The sequence below is a fragment of the Papilio polytes genome, unplaced genomic scaffold (genome assembly GCF_000836215.1).
Source record: "Papilio polytes unplaced genomic scaffold, Ppol_1.0 DF823923.1, whole genome shotgun sequence".
NCBI classification, from domain to species: Eukaryota; Metazoa; Arthropoda; class Insecta; order Lepidoptera; family Papilionidae; genus Papilio; species Papilio polytes.
Genome location: NW_013525281.1, coordinates 1,774,809 through 1,801,700, shown reverse-complemented (window position 1 = coordinate 1,801,700; position 26,892 = coordinate 1,774,809). Strand labels below are relative to the sequence as shown.

The 26,892-nt window shown below is 34.8% G+C and overlaps 6 protein-coding genes across 7 annotated transcripts; 2 read left to right on the top strand and 4 right to left on the bottom strand.

Moving 5' to 3' along the window:
• Positions 1–372: 372 nt before the first annotated feature.
• Positions 373–1,425, bottom strand: LOC106102330 (hemK methyltransferase family member 2). The gene has a single exon (XM_013281766.1). It carries the CDS (start codon positions 1,405–1,407, stop codon positions 748–750), a length of 660 nt encoding a protein of 219 aa, XP_013137220.1. The 5' UTR covers positions 1,408–1,425; the 3' UTR covers positions 373–747.
• LOC106102336 (SNAPIN protein homolog) lies at positions 1,395–2,447 on the bottom strand. The gene is made up of 3 exons (XM_013281771.1): positions 2,168–2,447; positions 1,926–2,091; positions 1,395–1,537 (listed from the first exon to the last, which is right to left on the bottom strand). The coding sequence occupies exons 1-3, from the start codon at positions 2,314–2,316 to the stop codon at positions 1,412–1,414; spliced, it is 441 nt and encodes a 146-aa protein (XP_013137225.1). The 5' UTR covers positions 2,317–2,447; the 3' UTR covers positions 1,395–1,411.
• A 324-nt stretch (positions 2,448–2,771) lies between these two features.
• On the bottom strand, positions 2,772–8,189 carry LOC106102325 (leucine-rich repeat-containing protein 49). The gene is made up of 12 exons (XM_013281760.1): positions 7,956–8,189; positions 7,689–7,867; positions 7,474–7,605; positions 7,173–7,382; positions 6,816–7,094; positions 6,590–6,743; positions 6,110–6,249; positions 5,104–6,044; positions 4,800–4,974; positions 4,182–4,380; positions 3,748–3,972; positions 2,772–3,436 (listed from the first exon to the last, which is right to left on the bottom strand). Exons 1-12 carry the CDS (start codon positions 7,980–7,982, stop codon positions 3,236–3,238), a joined length of 2,862 nt encoding a protein of 953 aa, XP_013137214.1. The 5' UTR covers positions 7,983–8,189; the 3' UTR covers positions 2,772–3,235.
• Positions 8,190–8,571: 382 nt separating this feature from the next.
• On the top strand, positions 8,572–10,269 carry LOC106102327 (lanC-like protein 3 homolog). Its single transcript, XM_013281762.1, has one exon. The coding sequence runs from the start codon at positions 8,693–8,695 to the stop codon at positions 9,983–9,985; it is 1,293 nt and encodes a 430-aa protein (XP_013137216.1). The 5' UTR covers positions 8,572–8,692; the 3' UTR covers positions 9,986–10,269.
• A 436-nt stretch (positions 10,270–10,705) lies between these two features.
• On the top strand, positions 10,706–14,094 carry LOC106102326 (glutamate receptor 1-like). Its single transcript, XM_013281761.1, has 6 exons — positions 10,706–11,272; positions 11,349–11,516; positions 11,818–12,044; positions 12,113–12,324; positions 12,878–13,149; positions 13,740–14,094. The coding sequence occupies exons 1-6, from the start codon at positions 10,746–10,748 to the stop codon at positions 14,047–14,049; spliced, it is 1,716 nt and encodes a 571-aa protein (XP_013137215.1). The 5' UTR covers positions 10,706–10,745; the 3' UTR covers positions 14,050–14,094.
• Positions 14,095–14,321: 227 nt separating this feature from the next.
• Positions 14,322–26,514, bottom strand: LOC106102479 (FAS-associated factor 1). 2 transcript variants are annotated; one of them, XM_013281976.1, is made up of 16 exons: positions 26,389–26,514; positions 25,870–25,938; positions 25,389–25,512; positions 25,154–25,279; positions 23,609–23,780; positions 23,122–23,266; positions 22,634–22,774; positions 22,142–22,265; positions 21,610–21,755; positions 20,745–20,899; positions 20,239–20,375; positions 19,368–19,530; positions 18,045–18,141; positions 17,056–17,196; positions 16,470–16,547; positions 14,322–16,133 (listed from the first exon to the last, which is right to left on the bottom strand). In XM_013281976.1, the coding sequence occupies exons 1-16, from the start codon at positions 26,425–26,427 to the stop codon at positions 16,053–16,055; spliced, it is 1,938 nt and encodes a 645-aa protein (XP_013137430.1). In that variant the 5' UTR covers positions 26,428–26,514; the 3' UTR covers positions 14,322–16,052. The 2 variants fall into 2 exon arrangements, with proteins under 2 accessions (XP_013137430.1, XP_013137431.1); XM_013281977.1 differs by lacking the exon at positions 25,154–25,279.
• Positions 26,515–26,892: the final 378 nt, after the last annotated feature.

Below are 26,892 nucleotides of genomic sequence, written 5' to 3'. Positions count from 1 at the left end.
TAATAAAAACTATTTACTCTTTTTCTTCATAAAATATCTATATATGGACATATTTTAGTATTAAGGATTGAAACAAACTATTCTTTATTTTTAAAACAATTTCTAGTAATACAGTTAAATCAAAATCTAAATGTACATACAAAAATGCCACATTGCCATTCAAATATAATATTTACCTACTATGCTAAGCTACATTTGCCTATAAAAATGATATGCTAAAGTTAACACAAACTAAATAATTAAGAAATTAACTAAAATGTTATTGCATTGAAGAAAATATTAACTTACATAGTTTATTAAATTAACAAACCACAAATTAAAAATATAAAAAGATGATAGTAATGTAAAGATATAACTAGATGTTTTTCTTACATCATCATGTGGTCCAAGTTATGTAATTTGCATTTAATATTTTTTATCTATGTAAATAAAATAATCAATGCTATATGAATAGGCCAGTTGAGCTTAGTAGTTTTTGAATCTATTTTACATTTTCCAATTCAACTGAAGTGGACTCTCTCTGGCCATGCCCATCTTTATGTATCTATTATTTTTAAAATCACTGGACAGGTAATGGAAAGTGTTCTGTTTTATTTGTTTTAATTTTCAACTTTTATTTGTCGCCAGCAACTTCGTATGCAAAAAAAAAAAAAAATAGCAGTTGTTCCTTCAGACTATATTCTACATCTGTGATAAATATACCGCGATGTTTCGTATATACTACTAAACATCCATCCATCCAAACTCTCACATTTTAGAAGATTGGCATTTCAACCATTTTGTTTTATGATGAAAAAATTTAACAACTAACTGACATTCATTTCTAACTCTTCTTCTTATAATAATCTCTGAACTAAATCCATAATCAGCCATGATTGAAATAACTTCATCTGGAATGTTTTCTTCTATTAACAAGAGGTAAAAGGTGCCATTGTTAGCAATTATCTTTGGTATTAAACCGAGCATTCTGTCAGTGACTTCACGACCTTTTACACCTCCGGCCCAACTTGCAGTTATATCACAACTGGCACATTCTTCAGTATCTGTTACAACATATGGTGGATTAAAAAGTATCACGTCAAATTTGTTGCTAATAAAACAACTTCCTAGATCCATATTAATAGTTTCCAATATAACATTATTTTCCCTCGCTGTACTTTTAGACATGGAACAAGCTTTGAGATTAATATCTGTACTAAAACATACTGTCTTCGGAAATGCCATTCCGAAAGCTGTGATGACTATACCACTTCCAGAACCAACCTCTAAGCAATATGTTGGATTCTTGCTTTTTAAATATTGTAAATCTTTTTCCAATGCATCTATAAGTAGATAGCTGTCTTCCGCTGGCTCGTAGACATGATCAAATTCATTCTTGTTAATGTGGTTTTGTTTTGGTGTCTCCATATTGTTAGTTAATACTTCCTTTTGCAGAAACACCGCTGGTACTTTGCACAGGTTCTCCTAAAGGTTCCGATATGACCTTTACTTTTGGTTTATCTTTTTCTACCATTCGTCTTATTTGATTTAATCTATCCTGAAAAACAAATTTGTTGTTTTAAAAATGTTGACACCAAGGCTTTAATTGTGTAAACAGTAATATCCTCTTGTGTTGTAGTGTTCTGGCCGCTTGTTTGCCCTCTTATATTATAAAAAAAAATATTTTTTTGTTAAGCTAGCACTTAACCACAACTCCACCTGAAGAAAGTTATGATGCTGTCAAAATATGGTACACACTAGTCTAATAAGTAGATGTTTATTCTTCATATTACTCTTCTTGTTTATTTCTAAATACTATATTGATTTTACAAATTCATCTTAAATTGTATCTTTCATTCATAGCATAGAAACCATTTTCTTCTAGATATCTGAAATGTGAAACACATTACTGTCTAATTAAAGTCTATTACAATATGTATAATTACCTGTGAGGCTTGTAGGATATTAAGAACAATAGTTACTTTATGTTTACATGTAATTAATTTCTTCACATAAGGGTCCAAGTCTGGATGATTGTTGAGTGACTCCCGAACTTTTAGCAACTCTTCATTCAGTGAATCTATTTGCTGTTTTAATTCCAACTGGGATATTCTGCAATTAAATAATGTAGCTTATATTTCACTAATAGTGACATCTTTGAAGTCAATTTTAATATACATTTACGCACCTCGTAGCCCGTACTCTGTCGTCAAGTTTATCAACAGTCGGTTTGAGAAGTCCTAACAAGCCCTCCGCGAGCGTATCTCTTGTGGGATTATCGCAAAGATTGCCGGTGTTTTCATCAGCTGACGTTGTTGTACTTTCTGTATCGTCCATGTCTTTTTATACTTCACAATTAATGCATAGCTGAATAACTCTTAAATGTACTTAAAGTTAATTCACTTTTCTCTGACGTGTTTTTGAGTTTTGAGCAAATTGTCAATGTCAGTCAGATGTCATTTGTCAAACATGACATTGTAATGTTGCCTATTTCGGAATTCTGCCAAATATATTACAATTAGAAATGGTTCTGTTACTTTTCTAAAAAAAAATGAACAATCGACTTAAAAACTTCAACGTTTCAGTTATAACACTATTTCTTGCGGATTTTTGTTTAAATTAAAATATGTAAAAGTCTGGAACCAGCGCTAATCCACTGTTGATACACTTGTGTCAAAACATATTCCCATTTTTCATTCCATTCATTCCAACATAAGACATTTTTTCTTATTTACAAAAGTTTTTTTTAGCGAAAAAGTTAAGGTTCAATAAATAAAAACAAATTAACAATATTTTTTATTTCTACTAATTTACAGGACAAAGAATAGATCTTTAAATCTGTAAAGTATAAAGTTTTATGGTTCTAACTCTAATGGCAATGTTAATAATAACTACTATTTAGTTTTAGCTAAGAATCTAATTTTATTGAGCAATGTTAGGATTATGTTTATCAGTCCTCAGTTAAGTTCGTTTTGAAATTAAACCGATATCATCCACCTTACATCGAACATGCGTGACATTATTTTCGGTACAGATCTATTCATTTCAAACTATCGGTACAAATAGGACGAGTGTTCACTAATTTTATGAAAAACTAACAAATCTATCTACATTATATAGTTACAAAAAAGAATTACCTAGAAATATATTTATAATTCGTCATAATTAATAATTATATAGCTACAATAAAACTGTAACAAAAACTATCACTATATAACATCTATCAATATAAGTGTACATGAAAAAATTGAGATCGCTATGAATCTGAAAGCATTCGCATTTGCTCCTTAACGTGTTTATCCATATCGACAAAGTCGCGCAGAATGTCCTCGATCATTTCTACGAATATCGTCGGCCACTGCAGCTCGAGCGTGCGCAGGCGCAGCGCGGCGCCGCACGCCACCTCTATCGCGTGCGACAGCTCGCCGCGGCCGCGGACACGCCAGCTCATATCTTCCTAAAGCCAACACATTACACTCAGAATCTTTAATTGACCGATAATGGAGACTTTTAGTATATAAAGACTTCAGGGTCCACTTGGAGAATACACTAAAGGATTATTTAACCATTTAAATATTATAAGCGCAGCAGTTACTACTGAATAAAAATCCTACCTTCTTTAAAGTAAAATCCTTATGATACGAATTTAAGCGTAAATAAATAAGAGATATGCTGAAATGGCTTGTTGGCATTATGTCCAACAAGCAACAAGATACTTTGGTTCGAGTCTATTTATGGTAGGATATTAGATAATAGAACTTATCGTACCTGAGATACTTGTCCCTTTTTAAACTGTAATGCTTCTTTAGCTATGACATCTCTGAGAGCAGGATCGGCAGCTCTGAGCCAGGCTTTAGCGCTGCTTGTGCTGTTGCTGCTGCGGCCGAGTCGCGATAACAACGGCTGTAATGGCGCGTCGGGGATGGCACGCAGTACTATATCACTCAAACCTTGGTATGTCCTATTTGCTGATTTAAGTTCTTCATCCGTCACCTGGTAAAGGAAAACCTTGAATATGTAGTAAAAAAATTACAAAAAATGAAAATGACTTCAAGATTTCCGACTTTTAGTACGCCTTTTCAAGTCTTCTCTTTGACAAAAAGCTATTCCGCATCAAACGAAAAAGAGATACGAAAATCGGATCATAATTTGCGGTGTAATATCGATCGAATTGATTGAACACAATAAGAAAATTGTATTACCTTTTCATCATTAATTTCCTTCAAACCCCAATGAGCAAGTCTGTAAATGGAATATTCCCGCCAATATTTGGAACATATCGGATTGCCCTCGGGCATTATCGTCAGACCTGTTATACCTCGTAACTCCGCTAACGCGTGTAATTGGCCCAGATATTGTAGACCAGTAGCTCGGACTGATATATGCGTTATATTTGGAAACCTAGACAAAGAAAAAAAATTAAAAAGTAAATAAAGATAGTTACCAATAAAGTTATGATACTGTATATCTACATTTAAGACTAGCTTTCGCCCGCGACTTTATTCGCGTGAAATTAAAAAATAATATAAAACTTACCCTATCTTACTCACTGACAACGTAGCTTTTTAATGGTTAAAAAATGTTTGAAATCGGGCCCGTAGTTTTTGGGTTATTTTATTAAAATCAAACTAACACAGTTTTCTTCTTTTTAACATTAGAATGTAATAATTATCTACTCACAAAAATATGAAATTCAAAAGATAAAAGTCCTATTTTGCCTTACCTTGCAATTTTGTTATGATGTTATACCTTAATACTCAGAAGTAATACATTACTTTAACCTGTTAGCATATTGTACAATCTAGTAATTGTGGAGTTACCTAGTTTTAAGTTCGGACAAGGAGTGAGCAACAGCATTGAAATGCACGTAGTGGAAGGCGGCGCGTGTGACGGCGCGCGCGCGCTCCCAGTGCCAGTCGCGCGCCAGCCGCCGCACTGCGCCCGCGCCCCACGCGCTCACCGTGCCATCGCACACCTCCACCAGGTAATCCACCCCTATAATATACCGTAATTGAAAAGGAAGGAAATATGTTTGTGGAGAATTTATAGCCGTAAGATAAAAACTTCTAGTTTCGTCAGAGAAAACCTGCCTACAATTTCGAATTAAGTCTGCGAAGATATTACCTTGTTCCCTGTCTTTTGACGGTGGTATAGATTTTGGGACGGGTTCCGATGATTTCAGACTGGTCAAACTCTTTCCGGACTTCGCTCGCGCTGTAGAAGCTCTATGACTCGAAGACGCTCTCTCACTTCGTCGTGATATCGTCGCACTTCTTACGTTCCTGTTACTCATTCTACTATTCAGTGAACCTTCCCGTCGTAATACTCTACTGTTCTGATCACTTCCTGATGTAGATGATGTATTTATCGACCCTGTATTAGTGCTACAGGATATATTACTCGCGTTTTCACTTTGATCCTGATTTTTCGCTTTAACTTTTCGACTTTCAGGATCACAAACAGACTTGGACCGCGATGAACTAAAGTTCTGTCTGTTTCTCAAAACGGTCGGCATCCTTTTTAATGGTTTCTTATTAGTTTCGTCCTCACTATCGCTGCTAGAAGATGGAAAGGAACTGAACGACGAATCTATGATTGGATCAACACTAGATACACTTTCCCATCTTTTTAATATCGATTCTGTACCGTCTGATAGTTTAACATTTTCCAACGAAGATAAAATTGGCAACAATATGGGTGGTAGTTTAACATCACTACTTGTTGATGTAGAATGTGATACATCAGTATCCTGGGAAGCGCTTCGATCTGAAAAATTAACCCTCTTTTCTGAAACCTTACGAGCAGTGGAGCTTCTTTGAAATTTTCTTACTGGTGCCTTTTTAACATTTTCACCCTTAACGTTTTTCGTACTTGCATCACTCACATTCTTATAATCAGAATCTTCGGCTTCTTGATGAAAACTAACTGCATTCTCTGCTATCGTTCCATCAATCGTTTGTGTACTATCATTCTGCGTAATCGTTATCGACGTTTGCTCTAATACAAATTCCTTTTCTGTATTCTTTTCTAAAGATGCCGCTGTACTAAAGCATTTATTTTCAGTTCTGTAAACAACAATTATTTGAGATTAAATTTTACCATAGAACAAGCTATAATATCATTTTTATACCTGAGTAATTCCCAATTGGTACGAGCGTTGTGAATAATTTGATCTCTTCGTGCAGCTTGCTGAGCTGAGCCCTCTAGAGCGCAGTACGCGGCGTGAGCTGCCTCCTTATTGTTACGCCAGGCCATTGCAGCTGTGCGAACCTATAAAAACATATAAGAAGTGATTGGTAAATCCGGTAATAACGAAGTAAGGGCTCGTGCCGACACTCCCGAGGGAGCCCTCGAGCTTAGTAACTCATAAACGAGGTTTAGGCTAAGCGCCATCTGCGCTCGGTCTCGGCCATCTATAAATGTCTCTTTAAGACAAACAGTGGCATTCATTCACAAAAAAGTGATTGCTAAAATGGATGTCCGTTTAGTGTCTAATTTTTCTAGATTCTTAAATTTACACTAATAGTACTACTGTTTTGTAAATTATTTTTCAATTTTCTGCTATATCTGTTTGTGGTACATCATCTGTTGATTGTCGTAATGGTCTTACCTGTTCCGTTACGTGCATGCTTGATAAAGTTAATAGATTTGGTAAATATGATACAAGAAATGGAGTGCAGTCACCGCCCAATGCGACAGGATTACCATCCAATGTGACTTCAATAAGAGACGTGGCTTCGGCCAATGAAGACACGTCTTCAACACTGAAATTGTAACAATTTAAACATAACTACAAATCAATATATTGTTTCTCAAACCACACTTTTAATTCTTACCTCTGTAAGTCATTGTTGCTAAGAAATAACTTCTGTAACTGTGGAACTTTTTGAAAACCCAGCAATTTTCTTAATTTGTTCCGTTTTAAATTGAGTTCTCTTAAAGACAGGAGCCCTTGGAGATCTATCTGCCCAATGCATTTTATTTGATTGCCAGCCAGATTGAGTACCTTTAACTCGTTTAAGTTAGACAGGCCGCTAACTTTCGTGATTCTGTTTCCATGTAAATCTAAGACCTCTAATTTGAGCAGATTTGATAAACCTTCTATTCTTTTTATCCTGTTTTAAAACACTTATTTTAAATTTCTTTAAATGTACAGCAAATTTAAGGTTTTATTGAAATATATGCAGTTTTACCTGTTTTTCCCCATCAATAACACTCGTAAGCTAAATAATTTTTCTAAAGAAGTAATTTTATCGATTTGATTGTCATATACGTCAAGGAACACTAATTTTCCGAGCTCGAGAGGCATAAGACCTGACAAACTGTTGATCAAATTATGTTGTAACGACAAAAGACGAAGTGTTGGCTCTCCGACTATGTTAGGGATCGAAGATAGTCCACGTCTGGAAAAAAAAAAAGTCTTGTTATATTTGAAGAAAACTAGATAAGTGGAAATTTTTTTAAAGGATAATAAGTAAAATAGTATGAATATACCTGTCTAGGCTTATTCTATCAGGTAAACGATCTTTTTCCTGTGGAGTTCTAGAAAGTTGCACCTTTCCTTCCCCCACGGCTTGCAAATTAAGTATATCATCTTTGACATCTCCTTTACTACTGTCATCATTGCTGAAATATAAAGGTGTAATTTTTTTTTTACAAAAAAATAAAAATACACTTACACTAAATAATAACAAAATAATGTTTCTCACCCTGTTAATATTGTACTAGATCGTTGTATTGCAGGATGGGCAGTCCTAGGGTCTGCTAAAGCAGGTTTTATTTGTAAAAATAAACGATCATCACCACTTTGCGGCGTTTCCACTCGCGGTCCGCCGATATCCAGTGATTGTACCGTTCTACCTCTAGACCGAAAAGCTAATTTTCTTACCTGAAAACACACAAAATTATTCATTGACCTCGTATGTTTAAAATAAAACTCAAATTATGTATAGTAGAAAGAGTTCTTGTATATCTACATTTCCGCGGCTAAATGTGATAGGCATTAGTTAAAACAACAATAACAACTGTCTATAAATATATCAATAAATTGGCCCCATTAGGAAAATCGTTCTTTTTATTGATTTAAATTCGTCCAAAAGGCAGTTTTGGTCCATCTCATCTGTTCTAGACAAATTCTAGATATAGTTGCTAGGCAACCCTAACACTGTCACTCAAATTCAAGTTGTAAGTATAAAAATATCTTTATCTACAATATCTCTATAAATAAATTTAGTAAAAAATAACATGTTAATATTAATTTGAATTAAATTAACGCCATTGTTTAAAAAAATAAACTTTTTTAGTCTAGATTTAATTAATTAAAAAAAATCTGCGCCATTTGCAACACGTTCCGTTTTAGGTTCAGTGGTTTCAATTTTTGTGGCATTTAAACTAATACTGCATTCATAGCGACGTTATTTCTTAGTAAATAATAGTACAAAGGTATGTAATATTTAAATACAACTGTTTAATAGTACAATTTCCTCTTATAATTCACTTATAAAGGCACTTTTTGTTGCCATTAACATATTGGATACTCTTTGGTTGGTAGAATTCTTAGAATGACAGAAAATGAAAATCAAGAAAATTCAAAAACAAAACAAAAATTCTTTGGAATTCTCTCAAGTCTTTTCTTGAGAAAAAAATGTTCTAAACATTAAATAAAAAAAAAATCTCTTTTACGTAAAATTTGTGTTTGAGTTGTGTATAATTAATGAACAAAAGTTTTAAAAAACTATTTTCGTTTCGACATATTTCTAAATTCTTTTACACTCCAAGTGCAACTATGGTAAGATATTTTCCAAACCCGTACGTCGAGGAAGGTATAGCTGAAAAGGAGCCTTCGCACGATGATCTCACGCAACAAATTAACGAGTACATAAAAAATATTACAACCCGTTTGCAACCCTCCAACAGAAATGTAGACGGCGGATTATATGTCGGCGTGACTGGGGTTTCTTATATGTTCTATAATTTATTTAAAAACCCACTGTTAAAAGAAAATAAGAGTTTTTACATCGAGAAAGCTGTAGAATATTTACAACCTGCTTTGGACTGCTCCGCCGGTGAAACGACGTCATTTTTACTAGGTGACGCTGGAACTTTTGCCTTAGCCGCAGTTATATTTAAAGCGAAAGAAGATGAACGCTATACTAACTTTGTCAAAAATTACAAAGCCCTTTACAACCAATACCTTAATCCAAAGTTTTTGAAGTGTGGGGGTGATGAATTCTTTGTAGGTAGAGCTGGATACCTTGCTGGGGCTTTATGGATGCATAGGGAGTTAAAAATACCTGTTCTGACTACAGAAGAGATGTATAACATTTGCGATGTGATAGTAGAATCTGGTCGTGATTTCTCTATGAAGAGTAAGAGTAGATGTCCACTGATGTATCATTATTATAATACTCAGTATTTAGGAGCTGCTCACGGCTTGAGTTTTATTTTACAAATGCTGTTGTCTGTACCTGGGTATTTGGAGTTTAACACATCCGCTGGGAAAGATGTGAAAACAACTGTAGAATATATAGCTTCCTTGCAAACGAAAGAAGGTAACTGGCCGTGTTGTATGGAAGAACTTGTTTTAGATGATCATAAACTAATACATTGGTGTCATGGAGCACCGGGAACTATTTACTTGATGGCTAAAGCTTATCTCATTTTTAACGATCAAAGGTTCTTGGATTCCTGTATAAAAGCAGGAGAAGTTGTATGGCAAAAGGGTTTGTTACGTAAAGGTCCAGGTATTTGCCACGGAATAGCTGGCAATGGTTATGTTTTCTTGCTATTGCATAGATTGACTGGAGATGATAATTATTTGCACCGTGCAAAGATGTTTGCGAACTTCATGAAGAGCGAAGTATTCATTAGAGATTCAAGACTACCGGATAATCCTGAAAGCCTGTACGAAGGTATTGCAGGAACGGTGTGCTATTTGTCAGATCTGTTGACGCCTGAAATTGCAGAATTTCCATTCCAAGATGTGTTTTCTAATTTTAACCAGTAAACATTATTTTTTTACCACAAAAATACCACAATATTTATTAAATTAAAGATAATTTATAATATTTAGTGCAAATTTATGATTATATTTCTTGCCATAGTAAATTTAAAGATTTTACTAATGTTTTCAAAATATACTTATAATGAAGGTTTATGTAAGGCTTCTTCTCCACAAGAAAGAGCAATAGAAATTTTTTAGAAAGCAATAGGTAATCCAAACATAATGTAAATGGTTCTAGTATGTGCGTTTTGGTTTGTTATTTTGTTGAATAAAGCGAAAATCCTAAAGATTAGTATTTATTTGTAAAATCAAGGTAATTCTTAATGTATTTACACAATCCCAATTGTGTTAAACATAAGTAAACACATAATGCATTTTAAGCTTACATGCCCTCCCCGCAAGGCCTATTCTATAAAAATACAGCATTTATGCTGCCAACATCTTGCTAATCTAATATGCACAATTTGTCTTTCAACTTTGGTATATGTGCTGACAGTAATTGTTAATAGCTGACCATTTTTCTATGATATGCTTTTAAAATAGCTTCTATAAATTACCAAGTTCCATATTAAAGTAACAGTTTGTTATAACAGTTACAATGGATATTACAGCATTAAAACTGTTAATAACGGTTTTCCCTCATTTTTCTTTAATCGCACAGATATTTAAAAATAATTATATTCATGATGGCATATTTATTCATTGCCATAATAATTCACAAATAATTGTATTACAAAAAGCATTTAATGATGCGGGAATTAAAATGTTGGCTGTAAAAGATGATCACTTTGGTAAATATAGACTTAACATTAAAAAAACAAAAGTGGGAATTGTGCTTGATGCATCATGTAACGGTTGGATAAATGTGTTCGAGAATTTTCTAAATTCGAACAATAGAAGAATTCATTGGGTCGTTAAAACAAATAATTTAAACTCAACTACGCGAATTTTATCCCAATTGCAACTTAGAATGGATTCTAATGTTTTATTAATTAATAATAATAGCACAGGGTTTAATTTGTACGAAGTTTATAACACAGGTTTTAAACGAAATGGAATTTTCGTTGTGCGTGATGTAGGATTTTGGAATTCATCTTTGTTTACGCGGGAACAAAGTCGTTATAATTTAAAAGGCGCCATTTTAAATTGTGTTTCGGTTATTACCGAACATTTAAAGAATGAAACTTATATGCATTTTCTTGAAGCATCAAGACACGACCGTACAGATACTTTGCATAAATTAAAATTTTACACGGTCATCCGTTATTTACAAGAGATGTATAATTTCAGGTAAGTATTTATTTAATTATTAAATGTTCAAAACGTTCAACGTTTCTAAATGGATTAATTTGAACGATAATTTTAGTGTCAAAGTGCAACGTACCAACTCTTGGGGTTATTCTTACAACGGCAGCTTTGACGGTCTCATTGGTGCACTGCAGCGTCAGGAGGCAGAGTTCGGATGTTCTCCGGTGTTGTTCAAAATAAATCGCGCAGAAGTTGTCGATTATGTTGTCCCTACGTGGCAGACAAAGTACGATATATAAGAAGTTGAAGCAGTGAAAGCAAAGTTAAAAGATAATTAACCAAAGTTGTCTTGTCGCTTTTTTTTAAATAAAGAAAAACTCTCTTTAGGCATTTCCTCTCGTTGGTATACTCATTCGTTAGTTGGTCACTAAGGATCAGCCTGTGTGGAGATTTTTCATAATAACTCTATAAAGATCACTTCTTTAGTGTAGGCGCCGCAGATGGCCTTTAAGATTCCTTGTTGCCGGTAATAATAATAACGATACAGAATTGTGGAAGTTATAATATATTAATCTTTTCTTATCCAGGCATACCTTTTTATTCCGTCAGCCAAAGTACCAAGCGAGTTATTGCTCGGTATACACCAGGCCGCTAGATGTCGCTGTTTGGCGTTGCATGTTTGGAGTTCTCTTGATCGCAGGATTCACTTTGTACTTGATATTAAAAATACAAAGTGCCAATATTTTTCTTAATGGCAGGGATATATCTCTGAGTTTAATATGGTTATTCATTTGTAGTGCTGTTTGTCAACAAGGTAAGTTCAAATTTACGATATTCATTTACCCTTTACAGTTTAAATTAAATTTCAGTTCTAATATTTAGGTATGCCGGTGTATAAAAATGCAGTTTCCGCGAGAATAATAATGTTTGTAACATTTATGTTCTCAATGATGATTTACCAGTTTTACAATGCGAATGTATTGTCGAGTTTGCTCAACGAGCAGTACAACTATATACGCAGCCTTAACGACTTGCTGCAGAGCGATCTGAAAGCCGGCGTCGAAGATATGCTCTTCAATAAAGATTATTTTAAGGTTTGATAATGAATTAATTAAGATTTACATACTTTAGGGCCTGTCCCACCACTGGCTGATATAGGCTCAGATAGCTAAAAAATGAAAAATCCGTTATTCCCATAGCATATTTGACATCTAGGATTGTTATCAGACAATTTATTATACAAATTGGTGGGACAGGTCCCTGATGTACAATAACACTCGATATGCGATATTCGGCAACCGGGCGGGTGATATTTATTTGGTGTTATTTATGACTGTCCAAAATAGTAACTTTTTATTAACACAGTCAAGACAGTTGCATAATGCCGAATTCACAAACTAAATTTACACTAAGCGGCAATTTTTAGACCACTTCTAGACTCATAAAGCGTGCCCCATCTTTGACTAAACTGTCGCAAAACTGTTTAGTTTCGTTTTAATTCCTATGAGCTGATATGGAGATTACACTACTTGATTTTTAGTAGTGTAACTAAACAGTTGAATGGTCTGCGAAGCAATCGACAATCACACAACATCTGTGCGATAGTTTATTTAAAGGTGTGAAGTAAATATCACAATAACTTTTCAGCGCACAACAGATCGTGTTACGTTAGATTTATACAAAGCTAAGATAGCCACGGATAATTACTACAATTTCTTTGACGCGGAGTACGGTATGGCACTAGTCAAACGTGGTGGGTTTGCTTTCCACGTGGACACGTCTGCGGCGTACGCTGTTATGAGGAGGACGTTCTCTGAAAGGGAGATCTGTGAAGTAGGCGAGGTGCAATTGTTCCCGCCGCAGTATGTAGGCGCGGTGGCAGTTAAAGGCTCCCAGTATAGAGAGTACATCGCTGTTGGGTACGTTAATTGCACAAGCGTTTAGTTGTACTGGCTTGGTTTTAGGCAATTCAACGACTAGCTGTGTGCTAGAAAACTAACAAGTTTATTAAAACACAAATTGTTGTGAAAACAGATGAATGAATTGCGTGATAGGTGACATAATCAAAAAGGGAGTGATGACTGAGACGACGTATGATGGAGTTATTTGGAGGACAAAAATCTGTTGCGCTGACCCTACAGGAGCAGGATAAGGAGGATGATGATGATGACAAATTGTAGGAAAAAAGTGCTTTGTAGTATATTAGTATTGTTGCGGTTACGACTAGCACGGTTTTTAGCATAACTAGGACCCTATGCGATGTTTTATTAACGCTACTGGTTACAATAATATAATTAACCCTTAAATGCATATTGTTGCCAAAAGTCTACGAACAAAATTATAGTTTTTATTGAAACCATGACTTTTTTTATTATTTTTACCTTAATCTGTGACTCAAAGCCTATACTGAAATATTGATTTTATAATTAAATAAAAAATCATGCATTTAAGGGTTAAGCTTACTTTAACTGTAGTAACGGTTTTTATATAGTTTTTAATACTTTTACAGTGTAAGCAAGCTGTTGGAAACTGGTCTGATGAACAGAATCAAATTAAACTGGGAGAGTCGCAAGCCGCCGTGCGTTAAACAACGTTACAGTAAAATTATGGCTGTAAACATTAGAGAATTCTCTATGGCCTTATTATTTCTTGTATGCGGGTTTATAGTGTCTCTGTTCATTTTAGTCTTGGAAATCTTTTTTAAAATAATAAAAAGACCTCCAAATGTGGGTACAACATATTTAACGAAACGTATGAAGGTTAATAGTGTGAAACGCGTTCATAAACGTCCACTTAGAAAGATCACATTTTTAAATTAATATTAAAAATCATATTATAAATGCGAAAGTTTAGATGGGTGGGTGTATGTTAGAAGTTGTAGTCTAAACGACTGAACAAATTTTGATTAAATATGGTATAGATTTAGAGGATAGTCTGGAAAAACATAGGCCACTCACTTTAGTTTTTTTTAATTCCACGCGGACGAAACCTAGTTAAATAATTTATCTTGTAAAGCGAGTAGCTTTCTCATAGTACGTTTTAGTGTTATTTATTTAGGTAAATATATAAGGAATGAAATAAAACAATTATAGGCATTTTCATCTTGTTTAATTGTTGGATAAATATCTCCCTCACAGTACACAAACATGACTTCATTTCACAGGCGCGGTAAAAAATACAAACGTCAAAAATGTAGCAGCTGTGTTGAAATTATTATTTAAAAATCTTGCAACTGCCTGTATTCATCTTTATTAATTGTAAAAGTTTATTTTTCTACACAGATAAAGGTTAAATTAAGTTTACATTGATTATTTTGATGAACAAACAAGATATCAAAAATGCGTCATTGTCTATGGCTTGTTCGCGCCACAAGAAAGCGCGCGAAATAGGCAGATGCAAGCAAAGAATAAAATGTCGCCATTACTGTTGGCGCATATTTATTTGATATTCGTATTATTATATATAATTTATAAATACAGCAACATAAAATTTAAATGAAGAATTTCATGCAACATTCTGATTAAATCTAATAATTATAAAATAATTTTATCATAAATTCACTAATATTTGTGATGAATGATTGATTGATGAAATGTTCATTTCTCATGATAACTTATAAATGATTATAATTTGAGGTTTACTACAATTTTTATTCGTTTTATGAATCACAAGAATATTAACCTATTCAAATAAATATGTTCGGCGAAAGAGTTTAAATAGTTTTGAAATACAGATAAAAAACAGTTTTTTACAGAGTAAAATAAATACAGGCCTTTTGGCTATGGCTATTTATCTGTAAAAATTATGAACAGTTGACTTGAGCCTTTGGTTTTTAAAAACAAACTGTAATGTTTTATGTTAAAGAATATGGATAAAACGTAGATAGGACACCAAGAAAAAAAAAACAATTTAAAATAATTTGTATTATATTAATGTAAGACATATATAACTCACAATTAAGTCAGTTTTGGCTGATTTTAGATACATAGCGGCAATAGTAAAATGAGTTATTATTCCTGGTTCTAATAAATATATTAATTACATTGAAGAACTGTACGTACGTTTTTCTTGCCTATTGAAATACAAGATAAAATAGTTTTTCATACAATTATGGCAATGTTACGGTTATATTTTCTTTTACAGTCATTTTTAAAATTACACGAAAAGGCGCGGGATTCTGTAAAATTCTAGAAAAATCTGGAAACTGTTTACGCACGTTAGAGTGAGATGAACATATCTCATACACGGAAGTGCGACAGAGAGACTGATTCTTGAGTTTCTTTTCTTATAAGAATTAAAAGTACATTCCTAATAACCCACCCAACTTCAGCGGATAGAAATAAAAAATATTCTATTGGTGAAAAAAAGATTTTCTATCTGAAAGATTGCATAGAACAAACCGCTTAAATCGGTTATAACGACGAAAAGATAGAAAAAGTTATACAACTGCTTTATAAACTAGATTTTGACCGCGGTTTTCATCGACGTAAATTTAAAAAACTCGGCATAGTCAGTGTTAAAGCATTTTTCCAAATATTTAGTTTCGGATGGAATTTAATACAATCAAATCTTTACTCTTTCTTATAATAGTTTATTGCGACTGATTGCTTTTGTCGTTATAACCGGTGTTGTATAGAAAAGCCCGCGCCTTTGGTAATAATGGTGAAGATTTAGGTGACTGTGGGTTAGCTGTAGAAACATTTGTATCTCATTCTCTTTGATAAAGAGAGAGAGATAGTATCAAGTTTTCACGGTTATTGGAATGGAAATTTGTAAACAGTGGGCGTGGGCGCGAGGGCGCGAGGGCGCGAGGGCGGCGCCTTCACCGCTCCTCCAGCATTATCGTCTCTTGAGGGTACAATTTCAACGCTTTCATAGTACTGCTGTGAGATTCTAACGTTAACTGTGGAATAAACATTATTCTTGGTACATGCGTACAGAAATATAGTCATCTCTTTCTCTCTTAAGAAGGATGAGCGAGATGACAATATGTTTATGAGTCAGGAGGATCGCCAGACCTTAGTAGGTAAATTCAATTACTATTAATATGATATTTAAATTAGTTTTTTATATCTATTTTAGATTGTTCAATTTTCTAAAGGGGGAAAATCAACTGTCCCCTCTACCGATGCCAATAGTTTCGGTGATAATTAAAAAAAGGCGTTTTAATGTAAAAACAAGCTCAAATACATTTTTTTGTACTTTACCGTTTGTACAAAAATATAGCAATAATACTCACGTCTCTCCTAGGCCAGCTAGAGATGACTTTATAGTTTTCTTGTGGGTAACCTTTCGACGCGAGGTAATCTAATAATGCCTGGAAATATAAAAAAAACACTGTATTACAAATATTTTCACCGGTACTTTCTTTTAAAGGTACTATATCAGGTCTTAAGTTTAGTGCTACCTCGAGTGCTTATATTATCATAAAAAAAAAATACAATATGTTCAATCTTTTTTATAAAAAGTGTCATAAAGTAAAATATAAATATTCAAATATTATTTAACAAGCTGTTCCCGTGCGGCTTCACCCGCATGAAATTATAAAAACTTTATATAATTGTTTACATTTGTGAAAGTATCAATTACAAATGTCAAAATGACATGTTGACAATCTTGCTTCCTTGATGTTGACAACAACTTATGGTCTCTTTCCCACATAAGGGTTTTTATCCAAAATATTTACCCCCTAAGCTAGACGCAAGTGTAGGGCTTTTTATTAATAAAATGATTGTTCAAAATATGCTGTAAATGCTAACATCTTAGGCAACAAAGAAGTGTGTGTTTACGCTTTATTATAATAGTATATACGTGTGTATACTAACAGCGAGGGTATCCGTGGCATAGAAGCGTCGCTCAAGGCAGTGGTGATGCGGGGGCGGCAGCCGCACTCGCACGCGGCACACCTCCGCGCTGTCCGCGGCGGGCTCGCACGGCACGCGCCCAGCCGCCTGCAAACGCTGCTCCTGCAAGTAACACTTACACATTTAACAGTGGTAGAGCCCGCTTTGACATCGCACTGTAGCCTCGTCCCCAGTAATACCACCACATAGAAAACAGCCGTGAAGTAGCAATTCCGGGTACAGTCTGATGAGTGGTGCCGGAGGCCTAAATTTAGTCCCTTTTCCTTCCCACCCTGTTTCTCATAAGAATAGGTTGGTAGTAGAGTAGGTTGCTTGTGGATTTGACGGAAACATCTTCTTTATGTACGTCTCCTCCGTCGATCAAGGGTAGGCAACGAATCCGCTATTGCGCATGTCTATGGGCAGCGGTCGCTTCGCCATTTTGGCGTATTCAGGTGATCGCTTGCTCGTTTCTTCTTCTTCTTCTTCTTCCTTAGCTCTACAGCCCTTTGTGGGCCTTGGCTTACCTCATAATATATTAAAAAAATCCAGTAACTGGACTGGCAAGCGACAATACGAACTACCGATTTCGCGGTCGAGGGTTGCATCCCACCATTCGATCATTGAGAACGTCCTAGCCTAGCTTAGTTGGAATGGTTAAAGAAAATATTCATAAATTAATAAAAAACTTGCTAATACTTTTCCCAAAAAAAACTACAACTTATAGTGTGTTCATAATCTAGACTACAATATTGTATTGTTTTAAAAATATGTAATTTCAAACAACAATCATGAAGAATTCAAAAATAATAATGCTTAGATATAGTAATAAATATCCATCCATCCATACTTTTGCATTTATAATATTAATACGAAATATAATATTAAAAAGTACATAGTTAAAAAAACCTCAACTTACATATTTTTTTGTGGATCAAAATTCTCTACAAAAGTAAAACATAAATATGTACCTCTTTCCTAGCTTCTTCGATTAATCTTTCAGATTCCGCTCGTTCTAGCTCCTGCTTAATTTCTAATTCTTGCTGCTTCTTAATTTCTTCTTTGGCTCTGGAAACAAATTAATACACATATATATATACTTTTTAATTTAATTTACTACATGTTCCTGTGTAGTTATAAGCACATATCAGCGAAGAAATTCAAAGATATGTGTGAAGTCAACCTTCAGTACATCATGGTTGACTATGGTCTTGTTGCGGACAGCTTTAGACCCACAAGGGTAAGACCTCCTGCCCCTTTGAGGCATGAAGTGTCAAGAGGGGTGGAATATCATAAGAAAAAAGGTCGTGTGATGGTCATGGTACCCCGCCCATGGAGACGGAGGGCGCATAACCTCCGAAGAGCTAAGCCTCTCCAAGCAGGCATATGTATAGAGCACTGTGGGGTGACGTATCAACTTACGACCAAAAACCGTCTGACCCGACTCTCAAGCGACGTTATTCAAGAAGTCAAGTTTTTTTATATTATTATATTGTTGTTTTACCTAATTTGTAATTATGACATGTTATGCAACGAAATGATGGGGACATAAACCAGAAAGTGTTAAGAGTGAATGAGGATGGCTACAAAGAAGAGGAAGACCGAAAAAAGTATGGATGGATTGTGTGAAAGAGGATATGCTTAAGAAAGGAGTGGATTCAGATATGACGGCTGATAGAGATGTATGGAAGAGCAGCACATACTGTGCCGACCCTCCGTAAGGGATAAGGGCAAGTGGATGATGATGACCTAATTTGTAATTATCAGCTTTTATTTAAATACAGTTTACTAGTAGTCACTTTTGAACACCAACTTAGTCACCCCTAACTTAGGATGGGTTCCGGTTGATGTTGCCGCAACATCTTTTAATTGGAGCGTATGCTCCCTGGCAAGCGCAGTAGCTGAACGTAGTGGGGCACCGGTGCGTTCCACCGGAGATCCCGGAGCCCTACCTGTAGCACTAGAGGATTGCCACCGAGGGGGTTTTAGTAGGTAAAACCCTACATAACCATATTCCAACCCGGAAACAAGGTATCTTTATTAGATTTCCCCCGCGAAAAAAAAAAGTATGGGTTCCGAGCCTCAGTGGGGTCGTATAGTGAGCTGGTGATGATGGGGACAGGACGTGTATCGCAATGATTTAGTATTGCGCTACTCCCGCACTGATTTTCCGCTTAAGTCTATTCGTGTGGGAATTAAAAAGTAAACAATATGTTCTTGCAGACTATGATCCTCCAGTTGGTTAAGCTACAAATTCTAACATTTATTTAAACGGTAGCATTTATAAGATGTACCTGTCGGCCTCCAGACTGCGCTGGTAGGCCTCGTCCTGCTCCAGCTTGACGCGCTGGCGGGCGTCGCGCTCGCGCTCCAGCCGCGCGTCCTCCTCGCGCTGCGCCGCGAACCGCTCGATGGCCTCCACCAGCCCCCCCACCAGCTCCGACACGCCCACGTTGCCTGCAACGCGCAGTACAATGTTGGGGACGGGGACAAACCAATGGATACGGTTGTTGTATTCATTGTAGAGTTGTAACGGAGACCATTTTAACGGAAACGGATGCGGATGTTAATAGAAACGGAAGCGAAGGTCAATAATAAAATATTAATAGCGATTTATTAAAGAAATAATAACTAAAACTACGTTAATTCAAAATACAGATTGGTACATACAAGATACAGTTTATTATGCAAATATAATGTATAACAATTATAGTTTGTTGACGCGTTAAAGAAGTAAATTAACCTCCGTTATAACTCTGCATAAGAAATAACGGAAGCGGATGCGGAGTCATTCCTTGCGGATGCGGAAGCGGAGTTCCGTTACAACCCTAGTTTATAGAAATGCGATATATTTGTACTGTCCAGTCCAGCAAAGTACAGTTTAAAGTCAAAGTATTTGCCGTAGTATCAAGTAGAAAACAATACTAATATTATAAAGAGGAAAGAGAACTTTTTTCATCATTTTTTTTTCTATATTCTGTCTGTTTGCAGTGACAAATTAAAAACAGACAAAGAATATTGTAAAAAAGAAAAATATAAAACCTCAAATCCTACATATATGAAAAGGAAACAGATAAAATTTAGCACAGATGCAGAAAAATCTTAAAAAAAAAAGATTTTTTTTCTTCAAATCCGTGCAGAGTTGAAACCTATATTGTTACATACCATTAATAACGGAATATATCTCAGTGTTGGAGCGCATGCGCATGATGATGAGCAGCGCCGGCAGCCGGTCCACGGGGATGCTGCGCACCGTCATGCTGGCCACCGGGCCCAGCGCGTTCGCGATGGAGTTCACCAACCTGCACATAAAACATAATTACAGAAAACAGCCGTGAAGTGGAAGCAATTCCGCGTACACTCTGATGAGTGTGGTGCCGGATGCCTAATTTTAGTCCCTTTCCACCCGTTTCTCAAGAGGAAAGGATGGGAAGAAAAGGTGGATTTGACAATGAAGCAGACATATAGGAAGGGGAAATGTCCGCTTTTTGTGCGTCTCCTCCGTCAATGAAGGGTAGGCAACGCATCAGCAATTGCGAATGTCTATGGGCAGCGGTTGTTTTCCATTTCGGTGGATTTAGGTGGCCGCTTGCCCGTTTGCCACCTTATCAAACCCTAAATGTCACCCCCTCTTTTAACTGCCCCCCCTCCCCGCTGTTTGCTGTACGTACATGTTGGTATTATCAGGGTAGCTGAGGTCCCAGCCGTAGAGCAGAAAGTTGGCGGCGAGGGTCTGCAGCACGGTGTCGCAGCCCAGCAGCTGCGCGCAGAACACGTTGGACAGCACCGACTGCTCGTGGTGCAGGTACACGCCCAGCAGCTTCCGCTACAACATACGACATTACTATATGTCCAAGCTTTTACTATTATTATTTGTGTATCTTTTTTATTATTTATATGTACTCTACATATTTTTTATGCATATAAATTATTAATTTATTTTATATAATTGACATTTGCAATTGAGAATTTGACAAATGTAACAATAAAATAAAAGTTTTTCTAATTTTATGCGGATGAACCCGCACGGGAACAGCTAGTATAAAGTTTATTAGTAATACTAGCTATTGCCCGCGACTTCGTCTGCGTGGTATTAGAAAACATACGAACTATATAAATAACAAAAAGCTACGTATCCCTCGGGAACCGGACATTTTTCGGGGATGAACCTTATCCCATGTGTACTCAAGATTTTGTTTTATATCTGTGCCAAATTTCAATAAGATATGTTGAACCGTTGCAGAATGATCAAGTAAACATTAAAAAACTAAACTAATGAATCCCAAGGGAACCGTAACTATTACCGGGATAAAAAGTAGCCTACGTGTTCTTCCAGACTATGCTCTAAACCTGTGCCAAATTTCATGGAGATCCGTTCAGCCGTTTAGGCTACAAACGCTAACATCCATCCATCCATCGTAACTTTCGCATTTATAATATTAGTATGACATGATTTGCTTATACTCAATTTATACATAAGTTTGAGTTTATACCGCGTTTATTTTTGGCTATATGTTTAGTTATCTTAATGATTACCTCTTTAGCCGGTTTGAGGCAGGATTCCTTGATGGCGTCTTGCAGCGTTCCTTCAAAGAAATTGGGCGTATTTGGTCCGTAGCGTGCGCGGAATCTATTCGCGAACTGTATGCAAGCCAGTGCTTCATCCTCCATGTGATCTGACACTAAAAACATAAAAAAAAAATACTACCACTCTACCGAAAATCCTGAAATACTAAGCCATTTGAACAGTAAAGTATTTAAACAATGCAATTTTTTTATTAGATAATCACAACATAAATAGGGAAAATGAATGTATTTTCAAAACGTCTCTATCTGTGACAAGATAACCGAAAAAAAACAAGCATTGAGCTAAAAAAAAATAATGTTATGATCATTTTCATAACTGTGTCGGAATTATTATCAGTTCAGTTTATTTCCTTAAAAATGGTACAAAAAAGTCACTTTACATATACACTAACATATACAAAAAAATCTATTTTGTAAGTAACAAACATAAAAACCAGTATTTTATAGTTAAACAAAGGGTAAATTGTTGGTTATAACTTACTCAAGGGTACAATCCTCCCGGAGTGCATCAGGTCAAACATGTCATCCTCCGCGGGGAAGTTATCTCCGGAATCCTCAATCTCCTCCACGGAACTGTTATCGCTGTCAGAACTATCCACTATTATCTGCAGGATAACATTTTAATTATATTACAATTTTATGTAACAATAAGTAGAAAGCGATTTTTATTTCAAATTTATTTACCCCCTAAGTTTAATAGTATGAATATACTTAGCCTAAAGCATGTCGTAAGTATAGTGTTTTTTATTAAAAAGAGAATTATTCAAAATTATGCTGTGATTGCTGACATCCTATGCTACAAAGTAGTGTATAGTACAGATAAATAAATACAGATATAGAGGCAATTTGAGTCCCTGAAAATGTCTACCTCGATAGTATTCCTTACTTCTCTTAGAAATGTATGGAAGAGTAAATATTGTGTCGACCCTCCATAGGGATGTTGAAGTTGATGAATATAATAAATACTCCTTACTCTTTTATATTCCTTTTTGAGGTTGGTATTAGCGTTAGCGAGGTCCTGGCGCACTGTGAGGTCGTGCTGCGGCAGGTCCAGCCCCACCATCGCCAGCACTGTGTCGTCTAAACCCATCACTGGGGGCCAGCCCGTCCACACCTAACAATTATTACAGTCAAAAATTAGGCCCTGTCCTGGCTGATAGAGGCTCAGATAGCTTAAAAATGACGTCACTGTCAGATAAGGTAACAAAATTCGATATTTCCATTATACATTTTACATGTTGGATTGTTATCAGACATTTTACAATTTGGTGGGACAGGGCCTTAGTATTTTAAAATTGTAGTGTATGTGATGCATTTTAATTACATTATTTGTTTTGCAAAAGAATTTCAGACTTTACGCCTGAGCCATCTATGTGTCTATATTTTTTTTTATATTTTTCATTAACATCTTTGGGTGTTTAATTACGGTAATATATAAGAATCATATCTAGTAGTACTTACCTGATGCCTCACAGGTACATCGGTGAGGGAGTATATATCATTCTTCACTTCCTGTACAGTCTTTGTGCCGGGATACTTCAATGTGTATTCCTTCTCATCATGTTTCACCCGGAGCACATATGTTGTTGTTAATCTCTCTGCCACTCTGTTAAAAAAATTAAGGAAGCATAAGGGTCTGTCAGGTATGCACCAATTAGAGGTCTGAGGTCTCTGCCTACCGCTCTAGGTTAAGGGCGTGTTATATTCAAAATACCAGATCTTAAGATTAACGTCGCAAATTTTGACTATAGAAAAACGGACTAGGTAAAGAGTGGTCATTGTAATAAATGAATTTTAACACTTTTCAAGGTGCATTAAAAATGAATACAAAAACAAGTATAAATAGGCACTGCCCATAGTTGATAGGTCTTGTCTCTTTAAAGTCAAAAATGAACACGAAAATTGCCATATTTAAGGAGTTTTGTCTATAAAATCCGAAGTGACTTACTCATCATCAGCCATTTGCTGGTTAGCAGACTTGAGTCGTATCACAGCATTCCTCTGTAGGCCGAGTGCAGCCAGCGCGGTGGAGGAGGTGGCCTGCGAGCCGCCTAGCCCTGAGATCTGCTGCCGGCACACGGGCACGCCGCACACCGCTTCTAAGCGACGCTTTAAGTCACCTGGAAAGAATATTCACATATGTAACATTTTACAAGTATTACCAACTAATTACTATTATATGTTAAGTCAAAATTAATGGACATAGAGATTATATGTACATGTGCCACCTTGAAATATAAATGTGTGACTGGCTGAAAATATATTGTCTATGGATGTGTTGTAAGTTCAAGGGCCTGTCCCACTACTAACTAATAAGCACAGAAAGCTTAAAAATGACGTCACTGTGAGATAAGGGAACAAAATTCGATATTTCCATCACATATTTTACCCATTGGATTGTTATTAGACAATTTATATTTTGGTGGAACAGGCTCTTAGTGTTTCAATCGCTGGAAACACATCTCATCTTAATAAGTGTATTACAGCATTTTAAAGAGAAAAATTGTTTGGATTATGTTGTTATAAAGACTCATCATCATCATCATCATCATTCTCCTTATCCTACTCCTGTAGGGTCGGAGCAATAAGTTTTTGTCCTCCAAATAACTCTATCATACATCTCAGTCATCACTTTCTTTGTTGTTGACTTATTTCCATTAAATTTGACTATACTATTTTAACATTACTGCATAGTTATAATTGGCAATAACAGTCAAATACTGAAACAACATTTAAATATGTACAGCACTTACTAATAAGGATATGCTTAAATTGTAACGATATGGAGAAGTGTTCAATGTTTTTTTCAGTATTAGACCATAAGTGTGATAAAATAGTATCAAACCCAAAGATAAAACAATAGGAATTGATGTAAATCCTAAAAAATCAACTGTTCCAACTACTATAATTTGTCTAAATAAGATAGATTAGTTTGATAAATGACGCATATGAAATATCGAATTCAATTTGTATGAAGGCAAATGCTGTACTTCTATACAGGTATCGTAGTGACGAAACAAACAAGCATAGCGAAAAATTATAAACTATCGATATTTGGTTTAAATTATTATCGAACTCAACTAATATTATTTTCTTATTAACTAATTTAGAGGACAATTCTAGTATTGATTTAAGTGTAGAGAATTTAGCGATGACAGAAATAATAGCGAAATCCAATTCTATTACGTACCGCTGTAGTAGTAATAAACATTTCTTTATGATACTCTGATTAATTTTAATGGTTCTGCATGTCATTGTTAATTTGAGAAAATAGTTTTTTTTTTTAATTCATGTTATAACTATTAATCTATCGATTCTAACTTCTATAAGAATAAAAATCGATAATCAATAAGATTCATGACTGATTTTACACAACCCATCCCTACTAAATTTCAAATGAATTGTCAAACTAATATATTTTATTTAGACAAACTATACTAATAACTATATTAGTCAAATGTCGAATTTGAACTAATCATTTTACATTACTTACGAACAGTTGCTGAACTGGACATTTTGATTTCGTGCATCTTATTATTATAATGAACTTGAAGCTCTACTAGGTTCGGGGTACTATTTCTAGGCGATGAAGTTGATGCTTGAATGTTTTCTTCCCGATCTGAAAAGTGGTTAAAAAAACTTACCATTGATACAGTCTGCTCACTATAATATCCACTCTGACAACACTATGACACTCTAAATGTGAGAATTAATGTCAGATTACATACCTGGTGGGTGGGTTTTTGGTGTTATCACAGATATATCTTCGTCTATCATCTCGACATCATCGGTGTTGTGGGATACAGAGTTCTGGGAGTTTCCATCTTGAGGCATAACACGGTTGATTGCGGTCTGTGACAAATAAATTGAGTAGTTTATTTACTAAGTGACCTCTAGCCATAGACATCAATGTAATGATAACCTTTTTACTAAAGAGCTAAGGAACTATGAAAATAAGAATGGAATAAGATAAAAAAATCTCTTCTAAATCTTTTTCTGTAAACTTAATGTGCTGCTTTGTTTTAAGTAAGAATTTATAAATTTAAAGTTATATCAATGTCTATTTCCTTTGTTTCACAAGTCAGGAAAATTTTCAATCATAAAGCTTTACACAATAAATGATAAGAAAATTGATTTTATTCTAATTTTGTTGTATTTAAATGTCAATTGGAAATTTAATTGAATTAATTAATTAAATGAAATACTTACAAGTAAATCCCAGTTAGATTCATCTAAATGTAATATTGCTTCAGCTACATCTTCTATGTTTGTTATCCCCTGCAAAATTAAAATCTAACTAAAGATCTTATCACAAAGACTTCTACTAAGAATCCTATTTTCTTAATTATTGGAACTCTAAAACTTAATTACGTTGTAGTTTCATATCACAGTATATATCTATCACTTTTATCAAGCACTTAACATATTCGAACGTAGATCGAAACTTAAACTTTTAAATGGTGAACACAAAGAACGCAACAATGAATTAATTTTAAAATTGAAACAATGCCTTGAATATATATTTATAACTTATATGATACTAAAGGAAAGATAAATAGTATATACAATTTTTAAGGAAACCTTAAAAAAATCATTACATTCGATACAAAGAAATAAAAAGACTTTTAATAGTCACTGTTGTTGATCTCCACATAACCTTCACGATTTAATTTATCGATTTATTACAGCTTTTGATAATACGAAATTTAGTAAATAAAGTTACACTACCTGAAAATTTGCTAGAATTTCTTCTCTGTTTTCAGCCATTACGATATTTTTATCACAAAAATACTACGATTCTATTAAGTATGACATTTACATTTGCAGACAAATCACACTCAAACATTAACCATAGATTGATATTTGAAATTTGTTGCCATTACAAACTAAAATGGAAGCAGAAAGAACTGAAAGCTGTTGAAGTTGCAGTGACACCGCAGTTTTTCAATCGGTATCGATTTTTAGAATAATAACTCATATTAATATTAAATAATAAATGATGAAATCTTTTGAATGAACATCTTACGCATTAATTTTGATCAAAGTATGAACATATTCCTCTAGTATTAAAGTAAAACAATTTTTGTCCTATGGTTTTTTAAAACATCAAAATACCTATCGCGAAAAAAATAAGAAAAGAACGTAAAAGTTTAAAGGGTTTAGTCTCAGTATTTAATTTAGGTTCGGTATAAAGAGATAAGCTCCAATATTCATATATTAAGCTACACATCT